This window comes from Triticum dicoccoides, chromosome 7B (genome assembly GCF_002162155.2).
Source record: "Triticum dicoccoides isolate Atlit2015 ecotype Zavitan chromosome 7B, WEW_v2.0, whole genome shotgun sequence".
Taxonomy (NCBI): domain Eukaryota; kingdom Viridiplantae; phylum Streptophyta; class Magnoliopsida; order Poales; family Poaceae; genus Triticum; species Triticum dicoccoides.
In genome coordinates, this window is record NC_041393.1 from 760452674 (window position 1) to 760474561 (window position 21888).

The following is a 21888-nucleotide window of genomic DNA, read 5'->3' on the forward strand; positions in this document are numbered from 1 at the left end:
CAAGTGAACTCGCTGCTACACCAATGGAAAGTGATCTGTGCCAATGCTCAAGGGGCCATTCTGCTTCTTTGCCTGCTGCTCCTTGATCATCATCATGGGGAACCGTTGAGGACAACCAGGAACTGACCACTTCTCCAGCGGTAACCAGCGAGTGAGAGACGACAATTGGCTGCTGGACTTCAACAGGTTTCATGGGAAATAAGTCTGTCTTGTGTTTTGCTATTGTGTAGTTTCCTCTGCTAATCTAGGGAATGTGAACTTGGCTGTAATAAAATTCGGTCGCAGCTATTCTCAGGTTGTGTCCGAGCGCCGTGTAACGATGTTTGACGGTAGTTTGCCTCTTCTTTAATAAAGGTTGGGTGGGGGCAACACCTCTGCCAACGGCTAGGGTTTGTATTCAATTAGGAATTTGCACGTTCAAACATTGTGACCGGCATAACAAAAAAAAGTGCATGCAACAAATGCATGGGTACATGATATGAACTGCGGAATGAAAGGCATATATATATGGGTCTATAATCATGGAGATGAAAACTTTTTGGTTCGGTGGCTGGCCAGCCAACACTAGGGATAACAAGTTCATACTAGTAAGAAGATGCGTGCATCCCCGCAAAAAAGAAAGGAATAAAGATGTGCGTAATGTATACTCTGCATGATATCCTATATATCTAAATATCTGTGCACGACGGGTTGCAGTAGCAAAACAGAGCAGACACACGTAGTTGCGGAAAAAGAGACGAGGATAAGTGATACCCTGTGGTAACTGTGGCACGGTGGGAGCGCATGTGACCGTGTGTAGCAGAAAAGAGGCCCGGAGGACCGACCGAGGCTGGATAGATCTCCGCTGGTCTCGCGGCAGAATAGAATAGCATGCATGCAGACCGATGGAGGAGGAGGAAGACTTCTCTTCGGCCCAAGTTTAGCTCCTCGTTTTGTGGATCCATTGCCAACCGCGGTCGTCTTCCTCCTCGCTGCTCCTTCGGCACCCATATGATCCATTTTCCAATCCGACCAAGGAAGAGGCCCTCCTCTCTCTCTCTCTCTCTTTCTTCTCTCTTCTCCCTCCTCTTCTTCGGCTAGTGCGCACCTTACGTGGTGATCAATGAGGGGCGCGGTGTTGGTGGCCATCACGGCCGCCATAGGCAACATGCTGCAGGGCGTGGACAACGCCACAATCGCCGGTGCCGTGATGTACATCAAGAGGGAGTTCCACCTGGAGACGCAGCCGGCCGTTGAGGGCCTCGTGGTGGCCACCTCCCTCATCGGCGCCACCATCATCACCACCTTCTCCGGCCCCGTCGCCGACATGGTCGGCCGCCGCCCGATGCTCATCGCCTCCTCGCTCCTCTACTTCCTTGGCGGGCTCGTCATGCTATGGTCCCCCAATGTGTACGTGCTCCTCATCGCCCGCCTCATCGACGGCTTCGGCGTGGGCCTCGCCGTCACGCTCGTCCCCGTCTACATCTCCGAGACGGCGCCGCCCGAGATCCGGGGCCTGCTCAACACGTTTCCTCAGTTCACGGGATCGGCGGGCATGTTCATGGCGTACTGCATGATCTTCACCATGACGCTCCATCCGGGCCCGAGCTGGCGCACCATGCTGGGCGTCCTAGCCGCGCCCTCTCTGATCTACCTCGCGCTCACGGTGTTCTACCTGCCGGAGTCGCCGCGCTGGCTGGTGAGCAAGGGGAGGATGAAGGAGGCGAGGGTGGTGCTGGAGAAGCTGAGGGGCAGGGAGGACGTGTCCGGCGAGATGGCGCTGCTGGTGGAGGGGCTGGGGAGCGCCGGCGAGACGGAGATCGAGGAGTACGTCGTCGGCCCGGCGGACGGCGACCAGGAGCAGAGGGACACGGTGACGCTGTACGGGCCCGAGCAGGGGCTGTCGTGGGTGGCGCAGCCCGTCGCCGGCGGGAGGGGCAGCATGCTGGGGAGCGCGCTGGGGCTCGGTGGCACGGGGAGGCAGGGGAGCATGTTCGACTCCATGAGGGACCCCGTGGTGGCGCTCCTCGGGAGCGTGCACGAGCGCCTCCCCGGAGACGGCGGCGCCGGGAGCATGAGGGGGAGCACGCTGTTCCCCAACCTCGGGAGCATGCTCAGCGTTGAGAGGCCTGGCGGCGCCGCCGCCGGCGCACCCGGCGGCAGCGGTGGAGCGTGGGACGAGGAGAACGCGGCGCGCGCGGATGACGAGGACGACGAGTACCTGTCGGACGACGACGAGCCGGCAGCAGCGCCTGGCGCCGGTGGCGGTCTCGAGGCGCCCCTGCTGTCGAGGCAGAGCACGGAGGTGGAGGGTAAGACGAACACCAACGACCCACGGAGCCAGTCTATGCAGAGGTTCAGCAGCATGGGCGGCGGCGTGGACGCGGCAAGCACCATGGGCATCGGCGGCGGCTGGCAGCTGGCGTGGAAGTGGACCGAGAAGGTGGGCCCCGATGGCGTGAAGCGCGGCGGCGTCAAGAGGATGTACCTGCACGAGGAGGGCATCCCCGGCGGCGCCAACGGCTCGGGCGCGGGCGCCGGCGGCCCTGGCGAGTACGTCCACGCAGCGGCGCTGGTCAGCCAGTCCATGCTCTACACCAAGGACGTCCTCATCGGACAGAGCCCCACCGAGCCCGCCTTCGCCAACCCGCCGGAGGCCGTCGCCACCAAGGCCGCCGCCAGCGGCCCCCGCTGGCGCGAGCTCCTCGAGCCCGGCGTCCGCCACGCCCTCTTCTGTGGGATGATGATTCAAATCCTCCAGCAGGTACGTGTTCAATATATTTTATCATCTTGTGTCTGACATGGACGTGCCATACATGCTGACATGGATCCCACGATGCTAACACGCATGCAGTTCTCCGGCATCAACGGCGTGCTCTACTACACGCCACAGATCCTGGACCAGGCCGGCGTCAGCGTGCTCCTCGCCGGCCTCGGCCTCAGCGCCGACTCCACCTCCATCCTCATCTCCGGCCTCACCACGCTGCTCATGATGCCGAGTATCGGCCTCGCCATGTGGCTCATGGACTTGTCCGGCCGCCGCACCCTGCTGCTCACCACCATCCCGGTGCTCATCTTGTCCCTCGTCATCCTCATCATCGCCAACGTCGTGCCCATGGCCACCACCGTGCACGCCGCGCTCTCCACCGGCTCCGTCATCATCTACTTCTGCTGCTTCGTCATGGGCTTCGGTCCCATCCCCAACATCCTCTGCGCCGAGATCTTCCCCACCCGTGTCCGCGGCCTCTGCATCGCGCTCTGCTCCCTCACCTTCTGGATCGGCGACATCATCGTCACATACAGCCTCCCTGTCATGCTCAACTCCATCGGCCTCGCGGGGGTCTTCGGGATCTACGCCTGCGTCTGCTGCCTCGCGCTCCTCTTCGTCGCGCTCAAGGTGCCGGAGACCAAGGGCCTGCCGCTCGAGGTCATCATCGAGTTCTTCAACGTCGGCGCCAAGGGAATCCCAGAGCAGATGGATTGATTATAATTATAAACATACCAATATTGGTCGATGATCCAACCATAAGCAGGTGATATATATTTATATATATAGGTGAGAAGAAGAGATAATAATGTTTCTTAGTACGGCGTCCTGATTGTTACTGGCTCTCTTGCTCCATGCTTTGCTATTCATGCGGCGATGTTAGGCTAAAGCAGACCAATGATGGTCGATTAGTATGTCATGTCAGTTTCACTTCCTTCATTCGGTTTGAAACCTTTTTGTTCGATACATTGTCTAAATTTTCAATGTACGAGTGTATTTTCTTATGTACACAAAAACATGAGAATGTTCCCCTTATCTTATATGCATATTTCTAGTTGATTTTATTCCTTTTTGCCAATTTTGCTGAATTTCGTTTTATTGTAGTACCAACTGATGCATGCATGTATGAAGTGTTGTATAATACTTTGATTTTGAACGATGAACTCTATATATTCACTCACAAGTCAGTACCAGTATGAGCAGCTCGTCCATAGGCCTGAATCCTTGGGAAGTATATAACGCTTCATAGAAACCTTGGACTTCTGCATGGTTCTCATCCATGGTCTGACATGTTGAGCCATCTGCTCTTGTTAGCAACTCAATTTTATTTATACGTTTCCGTTGAACTGCCTGGGCATGAAAATATTCCGTATTCCGGTCACCCCGGCGCAGCCAAAGAACTCTGGATCTTTGACGCATCCAGATTTCTTCTTGTCGGAGGGCTTCACGCAGTTCCTTTCCGACTGCACGCTCTTCGTCAGTTGGGCCCCGCCCCATAGAGCGGCCCCGAAGGCGTTCAAGTTTAGTGTGCAGCTTCCGAACCTTGCGTGCTAAGTCTCCGAACTCCTTGGCTCCCCAACTTGCTAGTTTCTGCTGCATATTGTTGAGAGCACCAACCACACCAGCCAACCCATGTTGTCCCGCACCTTTTTGCCTGGTCATAATCGACGTGAGTCTGCCAAACGTCCTCGTAGCGAAACTGTCTAGCCGTTCGTGTTCTTGTTCCTGACAAACTTTCCCGTGGATCAACCAGTACAAAACAATGATCCGACTCCACGGTTGCAATATGTCGAACATGCGTATCCGGGAACATATGGATATACTGAGGGTTTCCAAAACCTCTGTCCAGTCTGGCATTTATGTTTGCGCCTCCTTGCTGTCCATTATCCCAAGTATACTCTGTCCCAGACCAACCAAGATCCTGAAAAGAGCAATCATCAACTGCCTCTTTGAACGCCCTCATTTGATATTCAGGTCGGGCCGCTCTCGAGAAGTGTTCGGAGGCAGTAAGTGCCTCGTTGAAATCACCAACACACAACCACGCTTCATGCTGGATTGCATGAAGTGTATGTAGACGAGCATCTAGATAAACCATTCACAGCCCAGGAGGTCACGGAAGCTTTATTTCGGTTTATTGTAGTACCAACTGATGCATGCATGTACTAAGTGTTGTATACTTTGATTTTGAACGAGGAACTCTATATATTCACTCAAAAGTCACTACCAGTATCCAGTACTCTATTGCTTCGGTCAAAATATAGTACGTTGTATAGAGAGGGCACGTCCTGCACGCATGGGCAAACGAACCTACTTTTCAAAAAATGCATTTTAAAACATTTTTAAATGAAAAAAAATCACTACAAAATTTTGCGCATACATCTATGCAATATGTGTGCGCGGCACAAAGTTTTGTGAGAAAAAACTATTTTTAATTTGCCTCCATAAAAAAGACAAATTCCAATGCTTCTAACTAACGTTCCACGACACATTTTTTTTCTTTTTTGCACATGCCAAAGGAAAAGTTATTTTTCCGCAAAACATTTTGCAAGCACATAGAATGTGAAGATGTGTGTGTGTGTGACTTCTTCCGGAACATTTTGGCATTTAGAAGTAAGTTTTCCAAACGGCATATGCCCATGGTTTCATCCATGCACTTGTCATGCTGTATAGACAAGAAGAAACAAATTGTATCATCATAAGTTCTCTCCATACCTATGGTGATCATCTGAGTTAAAAATAATAGTTATTAAACTACATAGAACTAAAATAATCCTCAAAGGCTCAGATGGAAGAAATGGTGAAAAGAGAACATCATAACCATAACCACAGAGTAGTTGCCCACAAGAGCCTCACTTGCCTCCCTTTATATAAATGGTGCTCCGTGGAGGGTAGGGCTTTACAGACAGAGAGATGTGATCTAGGCTGCCGCTGCTATCAACTTGTGAACCAAGATGATCCAAGGATGTGTGTCGGCCGCCCCGGACCCTCTCCTGTCATCATCTTCTAGGTGGGCCTCCTAGGCCCTTATGTAGAAAATATGAATCCCTGACATTTCTTGTTGTATGTCAATGTCAAGGTGGCCGATCATGATGTAGCAGTGGTCGATGATGGTGTCTTCATGGATAATGAAGTCGCACAAAGCCGGAGGCGCAAAAAAAGTGCCATGTTGTAGATCATGGAGTGCAGTCATGGACGATGTACCTTGCGGATGTCAGAGGGTGCCGCCGACCATGAGTCCAGCGATTACTCAAGGACGGGAGAAGCCCATTGGGCACACATGGGTTTCGTCAGGACGATGTGCTCGTGAAAGGGGCCATCACTAAATTGGCGTTGTGTCGATGCAGTCGTGTCATCATGGATGACGTGGTCAATGCCGTTGTTGTGCCGCGACCTTGCCATCATCGAGGTCGTGCCTACAGTTACACTATCAGAGGACGTTGGAGGATGTCAATCTTATGGACGGGGCGGCAGCGGGATGTTGATGAAGACTTTGATGATGAAGTATCAGCGTTGGCATAGCAGTGGTGTGTCAACGATGATGTGTCGCTTTGATGCGTCCCTCGTGATGACAAAGTGTCGATGCCGTGTCATAGGACCTGATCCGAATGACTCTAAGTCTCAAACCAGATACGTGTATATTCTAAATGGGGGAGCAGTAAGCTAATGCAGTTCCAAGGAAAGCGTGGTAGATGATTCTACATGCGAAGTGGAGTACATAGCTACCTCGGAGGCAGCAAAGGAGTTGTGTCGAGTGCACTGGACTCGATAACTCTGTTTTGTGACAACAGTGGTGCCATTGCTCTAGCGACGCTTCAATTCCATCCGTGATTACATCAAGGAGGAAGACATAAACATTTGCAAAGTGCATATGGACCTGAATGTTGCAGATCTGTTGACTAAACCTCTTCCACGGGCAAAGCACGATCAACAACGGAACTCTATGGGTGTTAGACTCATTACCATGTAATGCTAGATTATTGACTCTAGTGCAAGTGAGAGACTGTTGGAAATATGCCCTAGAGGCAATAATAAAGTGGTTATTATTATATTTCCTTGTTCATGATAATCGTTTATTATCCATGATATAATTGTATTGACCGGAAACTCAAATACATGTGTGGATACATAGACAACAACATGTCCCTAGTAAGCCTCTACTGGACTAGCTCATTGATCAAAGATGGCTATGGTTTCCTAGCCATGGACATGAGTTGCCATTTGATAACGGGATCACATCATTAGGAGAATGATGTGATGGACAAGACCCAAACTATGAACATAGCATATGACCGTATCAAGTTTATTACTATCGTTTTTCTGCATGTCAAGTATATGTTCCTATGACCATGAGATCATGCAACTCACTGACACCGGAGGAGTGCCTTGTGTACCAAACGTTGCAACGTAACTGGGTTACTGTAGAGGTGCTCTACAAGTATCTTCGATGGTGTCTGTTGAGTTGGCATGGATCAATACTGGGATTTGTCACTCTGTATGACGGAGAGGTATCTCAGGGCCCACTTGACAATACAACATCACAATAAGCTTGCAAGCAATGTGACCAATGAGTTAGTCACGGGATCTTGTATTATGGAACGAGTAAAGAGACTTGCCAGTAGATTGAACTGGGTATGGAGATACCGACGATCGAATCTCGGGTAAATAACATACCTATAGACAAAGGGAATTGTACGGAATTAGCTGAATCCTTGACATCGAGGTTCGACCGATAAGATCTTCGTAGAATATGTAGGAACCAACATGGGCATCCAGGTCCCGCTATTGGTTATTGGCCATAGAGGTGTCTTGGCCATGTCTACATAGTTCTCGAACCCGCATGGTCTACACACTTAATGTTTGGTGACGGTATAAGTATAGTTGAGTCATTGTGGTGGTTACCGAAGGTTGTTCGGAGTCCCGGATGAGATCCCGGACATGACAAGGAACCCCTGAATGGTCCGTTGGTGAAGATCGATATATTGGACGAAGGGTATTGGAGTCTAGAATTGTTCCGGGGGTACCGTGTGATGACCAGTGCACCAAAAGGGGTTTCAGGGGGGGTGACAAGTGTTGGGCGGCCCCGTGGGCCAAGGGGAGGAGCAAACCAGCCCACTGAGGGGCTGAGCGCCCCCTCACCCCATCTCACGTAACCAGGAAGGTTGGGGGTGCCCCCCTAGGGCTTCCCATCTTCCAGCTTGGGGGCAAGTCACCCTAGAGGAAATCCCATCTGCCCTGGCCGCCCCCCTAGGGGAAACCCTAGGGGCGCAACCCCCTCCTCCCTTCTCCTATATATAGAGAGGTAGAGAGAGGGCAGCCGCACCCAGAGCACATCTCCACGCCACGGTGTTGCCTCTCCTCTCCCTCGCATCCCTCTTCCTCTCGGTAGTGCTTAGCGAAGCTCTGCTGAGATTCCGCCACCACCACCGCTGAGGGAGTCCTGGACTAGGGGGTGTCCGGATAGCCGAACTATCATCATCGGCCGGACTCCAAGACTATGAAGATACAAGATTGAAGACTTCCTCCCGTGTCCGGATGGGAATTTCCTTGATGTGGAAGGCAAGCTTGGCGATACGGATATGTAGATCTCCTACCATTGTAACCGACTCTGTGTAACCCTAGCCCTCTCCGGTGTCTATATAAACCGGATGGCTTTAGTCCGTAGGATGAACAACAATCATACCATAGGCTAGCTTCTAGGGTTTAGCCTCCTTGATCTCGTGGTAGATCCACTCTTGTAACACACATCATCAATATTAATCAAGCAGGACGTAGGGTTTTACCTCCATCAAGAGGGCCTGAACCTGGGTAAAACATCGTGTCCCTTGTCTCCTGTTACCATCCACCTAGACACACAGTTCAGGACCCCCTACCCGAGATCCGCCGGTTTTGACACCGACATTGGTGCTTTCATTGAGAGTTCCTCTGTGTCGTCACCGATAGGCTCGATGGCTTCTTCGATCATCATCAACAACGCAGTCCAGGGTGAGACCTTCCTCCCCGGACAGATCTTCGTATTCGGCGGGTTCGCACTGCGGGCCAATTCGCTTGGCCAACTGGAGCAGATCGAAAGCTACGCCCCTGGCCGTCAGGTCAGATTTGGAAGTTTGAACTTCACGGCTGACATCCGCGGGGACTTGATCCTCGATGGATTCGAGCCACAGCCGAGCGTGCCGCACTGTCACGGCGAGCATGATTTAGCTCTGCAGCCGGACAGTACCCTGGAGGCCGCACTCGAACCCGCTCCGATCTTCAATTCGGAGCCAGCTGCGCAGATCGAGGACGGATGGCTAGACACCGCCTCGGGGGCTGCAACCTCTACGGCGATAGAGCCGAACATTGACCTTGTCCCTCATGAAGCTCGTGACTCCGAGGTGCCGGACTCCTTGCCGGACTCCGAACCCCCCGCACCCCCTCCGATCGAATCCGATTGGGCGCCGATCATGGAGTTCACCGCAGCAGACATCTTTCAACACTCACCTTTCGGCGACATCTTGAGTTCGCTAAAGTATCTCTCGTTATCAGGAGAGCCCTGGCCGGACTGCGGTCAGGACGGTTGGGATGCGGACGATGAAGAAATTCAAAGCCCACCCACCACCCACTTAGTAGCCACTGTCGACGATCTAACCGACATGCTAAACTATGACTCCGGAGACATCGACGGTATGGACGACGATGCCGGAGACGACCAAGAACCAGCGCCTACCGGGCACTGGAAAGCCACCCCAACTCACGACGTATACATGGTGGATACACCAAAAGGAAGCGATAATGAGGAAAAACGGGATGTGGCGAAGGACAACTCCCCCAACAAACAACCAAAATAGCGACGCAAGCGCCGCCCGAAGACCGGCCTCGATAAAAACGGCACCCATACGGACCCGGCCCTAGAGCAGGGCGAAGCAGTGGACGACGAACATGCCACCAAGCAACCATCCGAACATGATAAACTGGACAAACAACCCATCCCCGGCAAAGACGATCTCACATCACCAGAGCATACGAACCTTCATAAAAGGCTCGTCGCCACTGCAAGAAGTTTGAAGAAGCAAAAGCGGAAGCTCAAAACAGTGGAGGACACACTCAGAATGAGATGGAGAAAAGTACTCAACACCACAGATAAATATGGCGCTAGTCACCAGACAAAGAGCTACCCGAAGCGCAAGCTGTTGCCCGAATTTGACGAGGAGGCCTTAGAGCCCCCGCAGTCAAAAAAGAAAGAAGCCGCCTGGCCGAATAGACGACCAGATGACAGGCCAAGAGCAACAAGGGGCGCCGCACACAAGCCGGCACACGATCAGCATAAAGATCCTCGGAAAAAGGATGACCCAGCCAGGTCTATCTATGGGCCAAAAAAGAAGACTCCAGGAAGCAACATAACCCGTCAAGCATTTGAAGACAACGGCACACCCAAATACAGGGGCGCCGCCCACCCACTATGTTTCACCGACGAGGTACTGGATCATGGATTTCTAGCGGGATTCAAACCCGTAAACATAGAGGCATATGACGGAACAACAGACCCCGGAGTCTGGATTGAGGATTATATCCTACACATACATATGGCCAGAGGAGACGATCTCCATGCCATAAAATACCTACCCCTCAAGCTCAAAGGGCCAGCTCGGCATTGGCTTAAAAGCCTCCCAGAAAATATCATTGGAAGTTGGGAAGAGCTTGAGGATGCGTTTCGAGCAAATTTTCAGGGGACTTATGTCCGCCCTCCGGATGCAGACGATTTAAGTCACATAACTCAACAGCCCGGAGAGTCAGCACGCAAATTCTGGAACAGGTTCCTCACTAAAAAGAACCAAATAGTCGACTGTCCAGACGCAGAAGCCTTAGCAGTCTTTAAACACAACGTCCGAGACGAATGGCTCGCCAGACACCTCGGCCAGGAAAAACCAAGAACAATGGCTGCACTAACAAGCCTCATGACCCGCTTTTGCGCGGGGGAAGACAGCTGGCTGGCTAGATGCAGCACCAGCAACCCGAGTACATCCGAAGTCAGGGATGGAAATGGGAAATCACGACGCAGAAAAGATCAGCGCTGGAATAAGGAAAATGGCCCAAATAGTACGGCGGTTAATGCCGGATTCAAAAGCTCTCGGCCGAACAACAAAGCACTGCCCCTCAAGGACAACAGTGACGAGCTATCCAACCTAAACAAGATTCTGGATAGGCTATGTCAAATACATAGTACCTCCAGGAAACCTGCAAACCATACCCACAGAGATTGTTGGGTCTTCAAGCAGTCCGACCGACTCAACGCCGAACGCAAGGGGCTTGACACACCAAGCGAAAGTGACGAAACCCAAAAGCAGCACTCCGGAAAACAGAAGACTTTCCCACTAGAAGTCAAAACAGTGAACTCACTTCATGTGATAACACGAAAACACAGCGCGGCACCTGCCATACCAGGACACCGTCCGCAGAATGGGGATAGACCCTACCAAAATTCGCTATAGCAGCACTTCCTTCAAAGGAGTGACGCCAGGCCTTTAAGCCAATTATACAGGCTCTATACCACTAGAGGTTGTGTTCGGTTCATCCGACAACCTCCGTCGCGAAAAGCTCACTCTCCATATCGCCCCATTTCACAGTGGCCCTCGAGCACTACTGGGACGCAAAGCTTTCGCCCGCTTTAACGCAATACCACATTACACATCTCTTACACTTACAATGCCCGGTCCACGCGGCATAATCTCATTAAAGAGTAACTCCAAGTGTTCCTCGACCATGGAGAACGTGAGGCGGCCTTGATAGCCACACACTAATTCGACCTTACAGGTCAAGGCCCGTAAAAACAGGTCATTCAGACCTCGGACACGGTTAGGCGAGTCCGTCGTAAATAAACAAGGGGCTTCCCAGCCGCATACCCCCTTTATAAGGGGCCGCGCGCATAAATGATGAGAGCCAATAAAGCTCAACTTTCTTCATCTTCCAAATTATACTTTACAACTTTTGCACGATATTTTTTAGAAACTAAGTCCTTCTCTTTTACAGATGAAGCACGTGCTACACCCGTCCAGGATACAGTACAACGGAGACACAGGCGCAGACGTGCAGCAGGGACCCGTTGCAAGGGTTCTTTTCAGATTAAGACCCTGCGTAAACCTTTCTTACTGTCTCTTGTTGATACACATCCCCCGGTTTCCTACCATAGCCGAGGAGGAGGCTGGCGTTTTGGCATCGGCCGCGTCAGAAGTTCCTGCCTGTACCTGGACACTAGGGGCTTAGGGCATTGTTCTGCCTGGTATCATAAAGACCGAACACCTCAGGGAGTGTTCGGCGTCTCGAGTTAGGCCTTATATGCATCAGCTCCGAATCATGTCTTTGGTCAAATGTTGGGTTTGCCCGGCTCCTGTGTTTTGCTGCCTTACGTTCCGCTCCATCGTCTAACGCGGCACCAGGAGAACTACTGCGATTGTGCCCCGGTTCGGCCGGGCGAGCACCTCAGTAGAGAAAGCCGAAAAGTGACTGTCATGATATAGCGAGAGACTGGTCAACCCACTCGATCGACCATTGGAATGTTTAGAATTCCTCCGCATTGACGAAGGACCGCTTCCCGGTCAGGCACATACGCGCCCCGAGTTCGAAGAAGAGCGGTGACGCTAGGGGCTATATAGTAGCCCCACATTCGAGCTCCTATGGCTAAGTGAAAGTGATAAAGCATTATAGTCCGGTTGCCTAGTTTGCTACGCTATCACCTCCTTAAAAGGACCAAGACGTTGGATTAAGTGTGAAAAAGCGCTTTTCTTTTTGCAAATACTCCCGCACCATGTGCATGGGGGCTGAAGCCAAAGACTGCCATCTTTCAAATTATACATACACATACGGCCACACAGGAGATAGTTCAATACTTGAACGCACAAGTATAAAAAGCTATTGCATTATAAACATGATCTCAGAAATCATACATGTCATTTAAACATAACATCTTTTGAGCACTGCGACTCTATTAAACGAGCGCCCTGCAGGACTTCCTCAAAATAGTGCTCGGTGGGGAATCGGCTTTCGTCCGAACCCCGGGATGCAACAGTGGTGGCATCCATCTCCGCCCAGTATGTCTTAACATGGGCGAGAGCCATCCGTGCACCTTCTATGCATGCCGACCGCTTCATCGCCCCGATATGCGGCACCGCCCCAAGGAATTGCTGCAACAAGCCAAAATAACTCTTCGGCTTGGGCCTTTCCGGCCACAGATGAGCGACCACATCCGTCATGGCAAGTCCGGACAATCTATTCAGCTCAGCCCACTCAACCAGCCGATCACTCAACGGAAGTGGACGCTCCGAACTATGGAATTGAGACCAGAAAAGCTCTTCCATTTCGTGATCCTCCTGGCTTCGGAAGTGCATGACTGCGTCCGCCGCACTCGCCGCCAAATCCAGATAAGGATCCTCTGCACCGCACAATCGGCCCAGCTGAGCATACTTCAGATCCGTGAACTTCCTACGTAGCATAAAGGTCTTTCCAGCCACAATGTCTCTGACCTGACGCAGTTCCTCCTTCATAGCCCGCATCGCACTACGGGCATCCTTGGCTTCGACGTCGGCCTTCTTCAGGTCCTCTTGCTCCGCTCGGCGTTCTCTTTCAAGAACCTCCTGGCGTTCGGTAGCATCTTTTAATTTCGCGGCCATTCCGGCCATCTCCTCCCTGCTTCGGCAGTGAGCAGCCTTCTTGGCTTCTAGCTCTTCCGCTGCCTTCGAGGCAGCCGCCTCGCTTTTTCTGGCTTCCTCCTTGGCCCGAGCAAGCTCTGCTCGAAGGTTTTCCACAGCAGCAGCACCATCTGCATCAAGCATACAAATTGTAAGGAATGGGCGTCAGCTCCCTTACTAGGCGACCGCGGAGCAACCACATACCTTGTGACTCATCAAGTCGTTTATTGACCAGCGAGATGTCCGCATCCGCAACGTCGAGTTGCCTCTTCAGCTCGGAAACTCCATCAGTCCGGCTGGCCATCAAACGTTCCGCCTCCTGCATAGGAAAGGCGACAATCTATAACTGAGATTATGATCCTCGGCACGCTGTCGCTTTCGACAGCATACCAAGTCTCAGGGGCTACTATCTATACAGGGCGCACTTCATGTGCAAAACTGTCAAAAGGTATGTCATTTTTTGCGTACCTCAAACCCCGTCAGCAAACTTCCGACGGCCTCACACAACCCGCTTTCGGCAGTCGAGATCCTCTCAATCACCATACTCATTAATGTGCGGTGATCTTCTGAGACAGACGCCCTCTTGAGCAAATCCTGCAGCTCCACCGGCCGTACTCCAATGGGTGCCGAACTCTCCGGCCCCGCCGGACTCGGGGAAACCCTCCGTGACGACACCTCAGGGTTGCCTGCCCCGTACGATGGGGCGGCAGATGGAGCCATTTCTCTCTCCATCATCTCCAGACGAAGGTCTCCCGAAGATGAGTTGTGCTGAGATGGGCTGAGATCCGAACTACAAGGTGAAAACTTCGGTTACCCTTAGAAATTAAGCAGGGGTGTCCACTCTTACAAAATCCCCCCTTTTTTACTTACGGCTCGCTAGAGGGCTGATTCCTCCGAGGAGACAGTATGGTCGGGGCTCTTCCCGGCACAGGACCTTCCGGTACAGATTTCTTTCCCCGCTTTGAGGCCTTGGCCTCCGGGTCTTCGGAAGCGGTCCTTTTCTCCCCCTGGAAGGAGGGACTCTTGATTCCTCACTTACTGAAAGCCTCCTTGGCAGAGGAGGTAGTTCCCCTGTGCCTCCCTTCGCCCTCCTCCGAAGGTGCAACCTCCAACATTTTGATTAACACGGGATCCTGCGTGGTCTCAGAGAGGGGGGCTGGACACCGTATCAGTTTTGCTTGCGCTATCCACTCCTGTCCAAGGGATAGCTGGTTAAAAGGCAAACCCATGATAAATGAATGGATGATGTGTCCGGACACGGGTCTACTTACTGGAGTATCCGGGCGATTGCAGCTTAGGCCAGCATCCTCGGTCAATTCCGGACACATCTCTTGCGATCCGAAGAACAGTTTGTACATCTCCGTGGGTGTCAAACCCATGAAGTGTTGAAGAGCTCGTGGCCCCTCCGGATTAAATTCCCACAGGTGGAGGGGGCGACGTTTGCAGGGCAGTAGGCACCGGATCAACATAACCTGTACCACTACGACCAGATTGATCTCCCTTTCTCAGAGGCCTTGAATCCGGTCCTGCAACAGGGGTACGTCTTTGGACGGCCCCCAGTCTTTGGACGGTCCCCTTATTGACCCATGACGTCAGCTGTTGTGGAGGGCCCAAGCGGAAGACGGGCGGCGGCCTCTGCCTGCTGCCCCTGGGAGCGGCGATATAGAACCACTCCTGTTGCCACAAGCCGAGCTCCTCCTAAAAAGAGCCCTCGGGCCATGGAGCATCGGCCCTCTTGCTTATAACCGCCCCGCCGCACTCTGCCTGACGCCCCTCAATCATCTTCGGCTCCATGTTGAAGGTTTTGAGCCACAAGCCGAAGTGAGGGGTAGTGCGGAGGAAGGCTTCGCAGACGACAATGAATGATGAGATGTGGAGGATGGACTCCGGAGCCAAGTCGTGGAATTCCAGCCCATAGTAAAACATGAGCCCCCTCATGAAGGGATCCATCGGGAAGCCTAAACCCTGACGGAGGTGAGACACGAACACGACACTCTGGCCAAGCTCGGGAGTAGGAATAACTTGCCCTCGGGCAGGCAGCCTATGCGAAATCTCGTAGGTTAAGTACCTGGCGTCTCTCAGCTTTAGCACGTCCTCTTCCATGACGAAGGAGGGCATCCACCGGCCTCGTAGGTCGGGGCCGGACATTGTCGAAGATTGAAGGTACCCAAATCAGGAGCCCTGGGTGTTGGAACTCGGAGCGAGGGGCGGATTCGATAGAGGATTGAAGGAAAAGAATGGGCCTTGGTCTCATTATAAAGAGGAAGAATACCAAGAGCCGTCCCCGTGACTGTTTGGAACCCGCCTTCGATGGAGGGGGCGTGGCAACGGGCGCGGTTGGGTTACCCATGTCCGTATTGATGGGAATCCCGGAATAAGGGGAACACGATCTCTGCTTCGACAAGACGTGCCAAGGAAACCGCTTTGCTAAACGCGCTGAGGTGGTAAAATAAAAACAATTCGAGTAAAGGCTTGGTAGTGGTGTGACGTCATGCCACGAAATACGTCAGCAGATTGAACTTATGTCATATTATTCTCTCTACGGTGGTACGTGGAATTTATCTTTGCAGAGCCGGACACTATCCTGGTGTTCACAATCTTCTATAAATTATTCGGAGGAAGAACCCGCCTTGCAATGCCGAAGACAACATGCGCGCCGGACTCGTCGTCATTGAAGCCTGGTTCAGGGGCTACTGAGGGAGTCCTGGACTAGGGGGTGTCCGGATAGCTGAACTATCATCATCGGCCGGACTCCAAGACTATGAAAATACAAGATTGAAGACTTCGTCCCGTGTCCGGATGGGACTTTCCTTGGCGTGGAAGGCAAGCTTGGCGATACGGATATGTAGATCTCCTACCATTGTAACCGACTCTGTGTAACCCTAGCCCTCTCCGGTGTCTATATAAACCGGATGGCTTTAGTCCGTAGGACGAACAACAATCATACCATAGGCTAGCTTCTAGGGTTTAGCCTCCTTGATCTCGTGGTAGATCCACTCTTGTAACACACATCATCAATATTAATCAAGCAGGACGTAGGGTTTTACCTCCATCAAGAGGGCCCGAACCTGGGTAAAACATCATGTCCCTTGTCTCCTATTACCATCCGCCTAGACGCACAGTTCGGGACCCCCTACCCGAGATCCGCCGGTTTTGACACCGACAACCGCCACCACGCCATCGTGCTGCCGGACGGCTCGAGCTACTACTTCACCATCGCTCACTAGATCGAGGAGGTGAAGGCTTCATCAAGTCGTACGTGTGTTGAACACGGAGGTGCCATCCGTTTGGCACTTGGGTCGGGAGTTCGCGGGACGGATCGTGATTGGATCGCGAAGACGTTCGACTACATCAACCGCGTTCCTTAACGCTTCCGCTTAGCGATCTACAAGGGTATGTAGATTGAATCTCTCCTCTCGTAGATGGTCATCTCCTAGATTGGATCTTGGTGAGCGTAGGAATTTTTTTGTTTCCCATGCAACGTTCCCCAACACTAAGGTTTATCAATCCTTGGGAGGCATAGGATGAAGATGGTCTCTCTCAAATAACCCTGCAACCAAATAACAAAGAGTCTCTTGTGTCCCCAACACACCAAACACAATGGTAAATTGTATAGGTGCACTAGTTCGGTGAAGAGATGGTGATACAAGTGTAATATGGATAGTAGATATAGGTTTTTGTAATAGGAACAATAAAAACAACAAGATAGAAAGTAAGAAAAGTTTGCACAAACGGTATTGCAATGCTTGAAAATAAGGCCTAGGGTTCATACTTTCACTAGTGCAATCTCTCAACAATGCTAACATAGTTGAATCATATAACAATCCCTCAACGTGCGACGAAGAATAACTCCAAAGTTCTTATCTAGCGGATAACATAAGATGTAATTGTTTGTAGGGTATGAAACCACTTCAAAGTTATCCTTTCCGATCAATCTATTGAGTTGTTCCTATAAGCGTCACAAACAGCCCTAGAGTTCATACTAAAATAACACCATATGATACACATTAACCAACTAAAATGTCACCTAGATACTCCAATATCACCACAAGTATAAACCCTAGAGATCAAAAACGTAGCTACTAGTACAAACCCTTAGCCCTGAGGGTGAACTACTCCCTCCTCATCATGGTGGCCGCCGGTATGATGAAGATGGACTCCGGTGATGATTTCCACCTCCGATAGGGTGCCGGAAGGGGCTCATGATTGAGTTTATGTGGATAAAGAGGCTTGCGGTGGCGGGACTTCTCATATAGGGTTATTTATGAGGGTTTCTATATTTATAGGATTTTTTGGCGTCGGTCTCATGCTATGACGGGCTTTGAGGGGCCCACTACCCACCAGGGTGCGCGCGCCCTAGTGCCTAGTGGGCAGCAGCCCCCCTCCATTGGGTCTTTACTCCAATATTTTTCTTTTGTTCCAAAATAATTCTCCAAAAAGTTTTGTCAAGTTCTGAGAACTTTTATTTCTGCACAAAAAACAACACCATAGTAGTTCTACTGAGAACAACATCAGTCTAAGTTAGTTCCATTCAAATCGTACCAAAATCTTATAGAATTGTAGTAAACATGGTATGAATACTTCATGAATTATAGATACGTTGGAGACGGGTGGGCGGGTAGGCCAGGTTGCTCGCCACAAGTACAACATCTAGTTGTGGCAGGCGAGGGTAGTTTGCCCACCATGCTACCTCTTGAGCTTGCGTTGGTTTTCCCTTGAAGAGGAAAGGGTGATGCAGCAAAGTAGCATAAGTATTTCCCACAGTTTTGAGAACCAAGGTATCAATACAGTAGGAGACAACACACAAGTCAGTGAATACCTGCACAAACAGTCAACAACTTGCGCCCAACGCGATAAAGGGGTTATCAATCCCTTCACAATCACTTGCAAAAGTGAGATCTGATAGAGATAGATAAACAGTAACGTAATTATTTTTGGTATTTTTGCTTTATAGATTGGAAAGTAAAGATTACAAAATAGTAGATCGGAAACTAGCAAGATGTAAACGAGATTCAATATAATGGAAAAGAGACCCGGGGGCCATAGGTTTCACTAGTGCCTTCTCTCAAGATAGCAAATATTACGTGAGTGAACAAATTACTGCCGAGCAATTGATAGAAAAGCGCATAGTTATGACGATATCTAAGGCAATGATCATGAACATAGGCATCATGTTCGTGTCAAGTAGACCGACTCCTGCATGCATCTACTACTATTACTCCACACATCGACCGCTATCCAGTATGCATCTAGAGTATTAAGTTCATAAAGAACGGAGTAACGCATTAAGTAAGATGACATGATGTAGAGAAATAAACTCAAGCAATATGATGAAAACCCCATCTTGTTATCCTCGATGGCAACAATACAATACGTGCCTTGCTTCCCCTACTGTCACTGGGAAAGGACACCGCCTAACCCAAAGCTAAGCACTTCTCCCATGGCAAGAAAGATCAATCTAGTAGGCCAAACTAAACCGATAATTTGAAGAGACTTGCAAAGATATCAAATCATGCATATAAGAATTCAGAGAAGAACCAAATAATATTCATAGATAATCTGATCATAAATCCACAATTTATCAGATCTCGGCAAACACATTGCAAAAGAATATTACATCGAATAGATCTCCAAGAACGTCAAGGAGAACTTGGTATTGAGAATCAAAGAGAGAGAAGAAGCCATCTAGATAATAAATATGGACCCGAAGGTCTGTGGTAAACTACTCACGCTTCATCTGAGATGTAATGGTGTTGATGTAGGAGCCCTACGTGATCGAATCCCTCTCTGACAGGACGCCAGAAAAGGTCCCTAGATGGGATCTCACGGGTACAGAAGGGTGCGGCGGTGGAAAAGTGGTTTCGTGGCTCCCCCGATATTTTCAGGGTATAAGAGTGTAGGTGAAGGAACTAGGTCACAGGAGCCACGAGTGGCCCACAAGGGTGGGGGCGCGCCCTACCCCCTGGGCGCGCCCTCCTGCCTCGTGGCTTCCTCGTTGCGTCTCCGACTTCATCTCCAAGTCTTTTGGTTTGCTTTCGGTCCAAGGAAGATCATTGCGAAGGTTTCATTCTGTTTGGACTCCGTTTGGTATTCCTTTTCTGCAAAACTCTAAAATAGGCAAAAAAATATAAACTGGCACTGGGCCCTCGGTTAATAGGTTAGCCCCAAAAAAATATAAAATAGCATATTAATGCCCATTAAACATCCAAAACAGATAATATAATATCATGGAACAATCAAAAATTATAGATACGTTGGAGATGTATGACACCACAACTACAAGATCTAGCTGTGGTGGGCGAGTGGAGATGCCCGCCACTCGAAATGCTCTACCAGTGGTGGGCGTGCGCCCATCACTGATGTGTTACTAGCAGTGGTGAGAGGTCAGTGGCGGGCGCCCGTGGGAGACTTACCGACCACTGCTAGCTTTTTTGCGCCCGCCACTACTAGGCATTCCTGCAGTAGTGCTACCGCCGTCGTAAGCAAAATAAGATGCATAGAAGATAGACATCACAGGTAATAAATATGTGACATGGTATGTCCATTATAATCTTGTTCTTTTGATCTCCATGTCCAATGCACCAGCATGCTGATCTCCATCGTCACCGGCATGACACCATGATCTCTATCATAGTGCCGTCATGTGGTTATCTCCACCAACTATTGCTTCTACAACTATTGCTAAGTCATAGCGATAAAGTAAATCCAGTACATGGCATTTAATGATTGACACGCAGGTCTTACAATAAATTAAAGATAACCCTATGGCTCTTGCTGGTTCCCGTACTCATCGACATGCAAGTCATGAACCTACTATAAAACATGATCATCTCATACCTAACATATATCACATCACATTTTGTCCATACCACCTCACAACATGTCGCACAAAAACAAGTTATTCGTCCTCTAATTGTTGTTGCAATTTTTACGTGGCTGTTAGGGCAGACTATGAGAACCGTTCTTATCTATGGAAAGCCACAATGGTGATAAATAAGTTTCCCTTTAACTTTCTACAAGGACCGCCGTTGTCAAAGCAGATTCAACTAAGGTGGGAGACATACACCTACCTGCTACTTTTATGCAATACAAGTTGCATGTTAGTAAGTGGAACCGGTCTCTTGTGTGAAGACAAGTGAGATTGGTCCGAGCCGCTACATCTCATAATCCTGCCAAATCCAAATAATACAAGGGAGGTAAGAAATATGAACATCAACACCCACAACATCTTTGTGTTCTACTCATGCATATACATCTGCGCATAGACCTACCTCATGATGTCATTGAAGGGTAACGTTGCATGAAAATCAACAAAATTCCTATGAAACACCCAAGATCTAATCTAGGAGATGCATAACAACGAGAGAGGAGTGTGTCTATGTAACCTTGTAGACCGAAAGTGTTAGCATATGTAACGCGGTTGATGTAGTCATACTCTTTGCAATCCAAGCAGGATCCAATCCGATCTAGTGCCGAACGGGCGACGCCTGCTCCGAGATTAGCATACATTTAGATCGATGGCGCCCTCTCCTTCTTGATCCAGCAAGTGAGGGAGAGGAGGTAGATGAGATATGGACCAGCCCAATGGCGAGGTGGTGGTGGTGGCAGTGGAATTTCGGCAGGGCTTCGCCAAGCGCGTACCAGAGAAATGTCGAGGAGTTGGGAGAGGCAATGAGCAAGGATGAAGGGGTTGGCTGCCCCATGCTCCTCTCACCTCTTTATATAGGCTAGGGGGCAGGGAAAGGCATCCAAAACCCTCCTAGGGCTGGCCAGAAGGGAGAAATCCCTTTAAACTTGGAGATAAAATCTTATCTTTAGATTCAATCGTTGAAATTTAGAGATAAGACCTTATCTCTAGATTTAAACGACATGTGCCTTGGGGAATGGTGCGGCCAGACCATGTAGGTTGTAGCCCCACCCCTCGGTCCATGTGGGCTCTTTCCGGGTTGGGCCGCACGGTGGAACCCCCGGAACATTCTAGAACATTTCCGGCACTCTACAGAAAATTCCCGACCTTTTCCGGAACCCTGAATATGACTTCCCATATATATATATTTACCTCCAGACCATTCCGGAGCTCCTCATGATATCCTGGATCCCATACAGGACTCCAAACTTCTTTCAGACTTTCCACTATTAATATCTCAGCATTACCCCAGTGCTACAGAACGTTAAGGATGCGACCCTGCGGGTTCAGGAATCGTGCAGAGATGACCGAGACACCTCTCCGGCCAATGACCAATCACGGGACCTGGATGCACATATTGATTCCTACATTTTCCACAAAGATCTTTATCAGTTGAACCACAATGTCGGGGATTCAGTTAACCTGTATGCAATTCCCTTTGTCCGGTGATATGTTACTTGCCTGAGATTTGATCATCGATAACTCAATACCTAGTTCAATTTTGTTACCGACAAAAGTCTCTTTACTTGTTCCATAATACAATATCTCATGACTAAACTCATTATTGACATGCTCGC

General features: G+C 50.3%; 1 protein-coding gene across 1 annotated transcript; it reads left to right on the forward strand.

Moving 5' to 3' along the window:
- Positions 1–815: 815 nt before the first annotated feature.
- LOC119341780 (monosaccharide-sensing protein 2-like) lies at positions 816–3810 on the forward strand. The gene is made up of 2 exons (XM_037613635.1): positions 816–2743; positions 2834–3810. Exons 1-2 carry the CDS (start codon positions 1103–1105, stop codon positions 3461–3463), a joined length of 2271 nt encoding a protein of 756 aa, XP_037469532.1. The 5' UTR covers positions 816–1102; the 3' UTR covers positions 3464–3810.
- The last annotated feature ends 18078 nt before the right edge of the window (positions 3811–21888 follow it).

What these genes read in the sequence shown, in the direction of transcription:
- LOC119341780 (XM_037613635.1), top strand. Translation starts at nt 1,103, where the DNA reads ATGAGGGGCGCGGTGTTGGTGGCCATCACGGCCGCCATAGGCAACATG. An exon ending in TGATTCAAATCCTCCAGCAG is followed by an intron (nt 2,744 to 2,833) that starts GTACGTGTTCAA and finishes ACACGCATGCAG; the next exon opens with TTCTCCGGCATCAACGGCGT.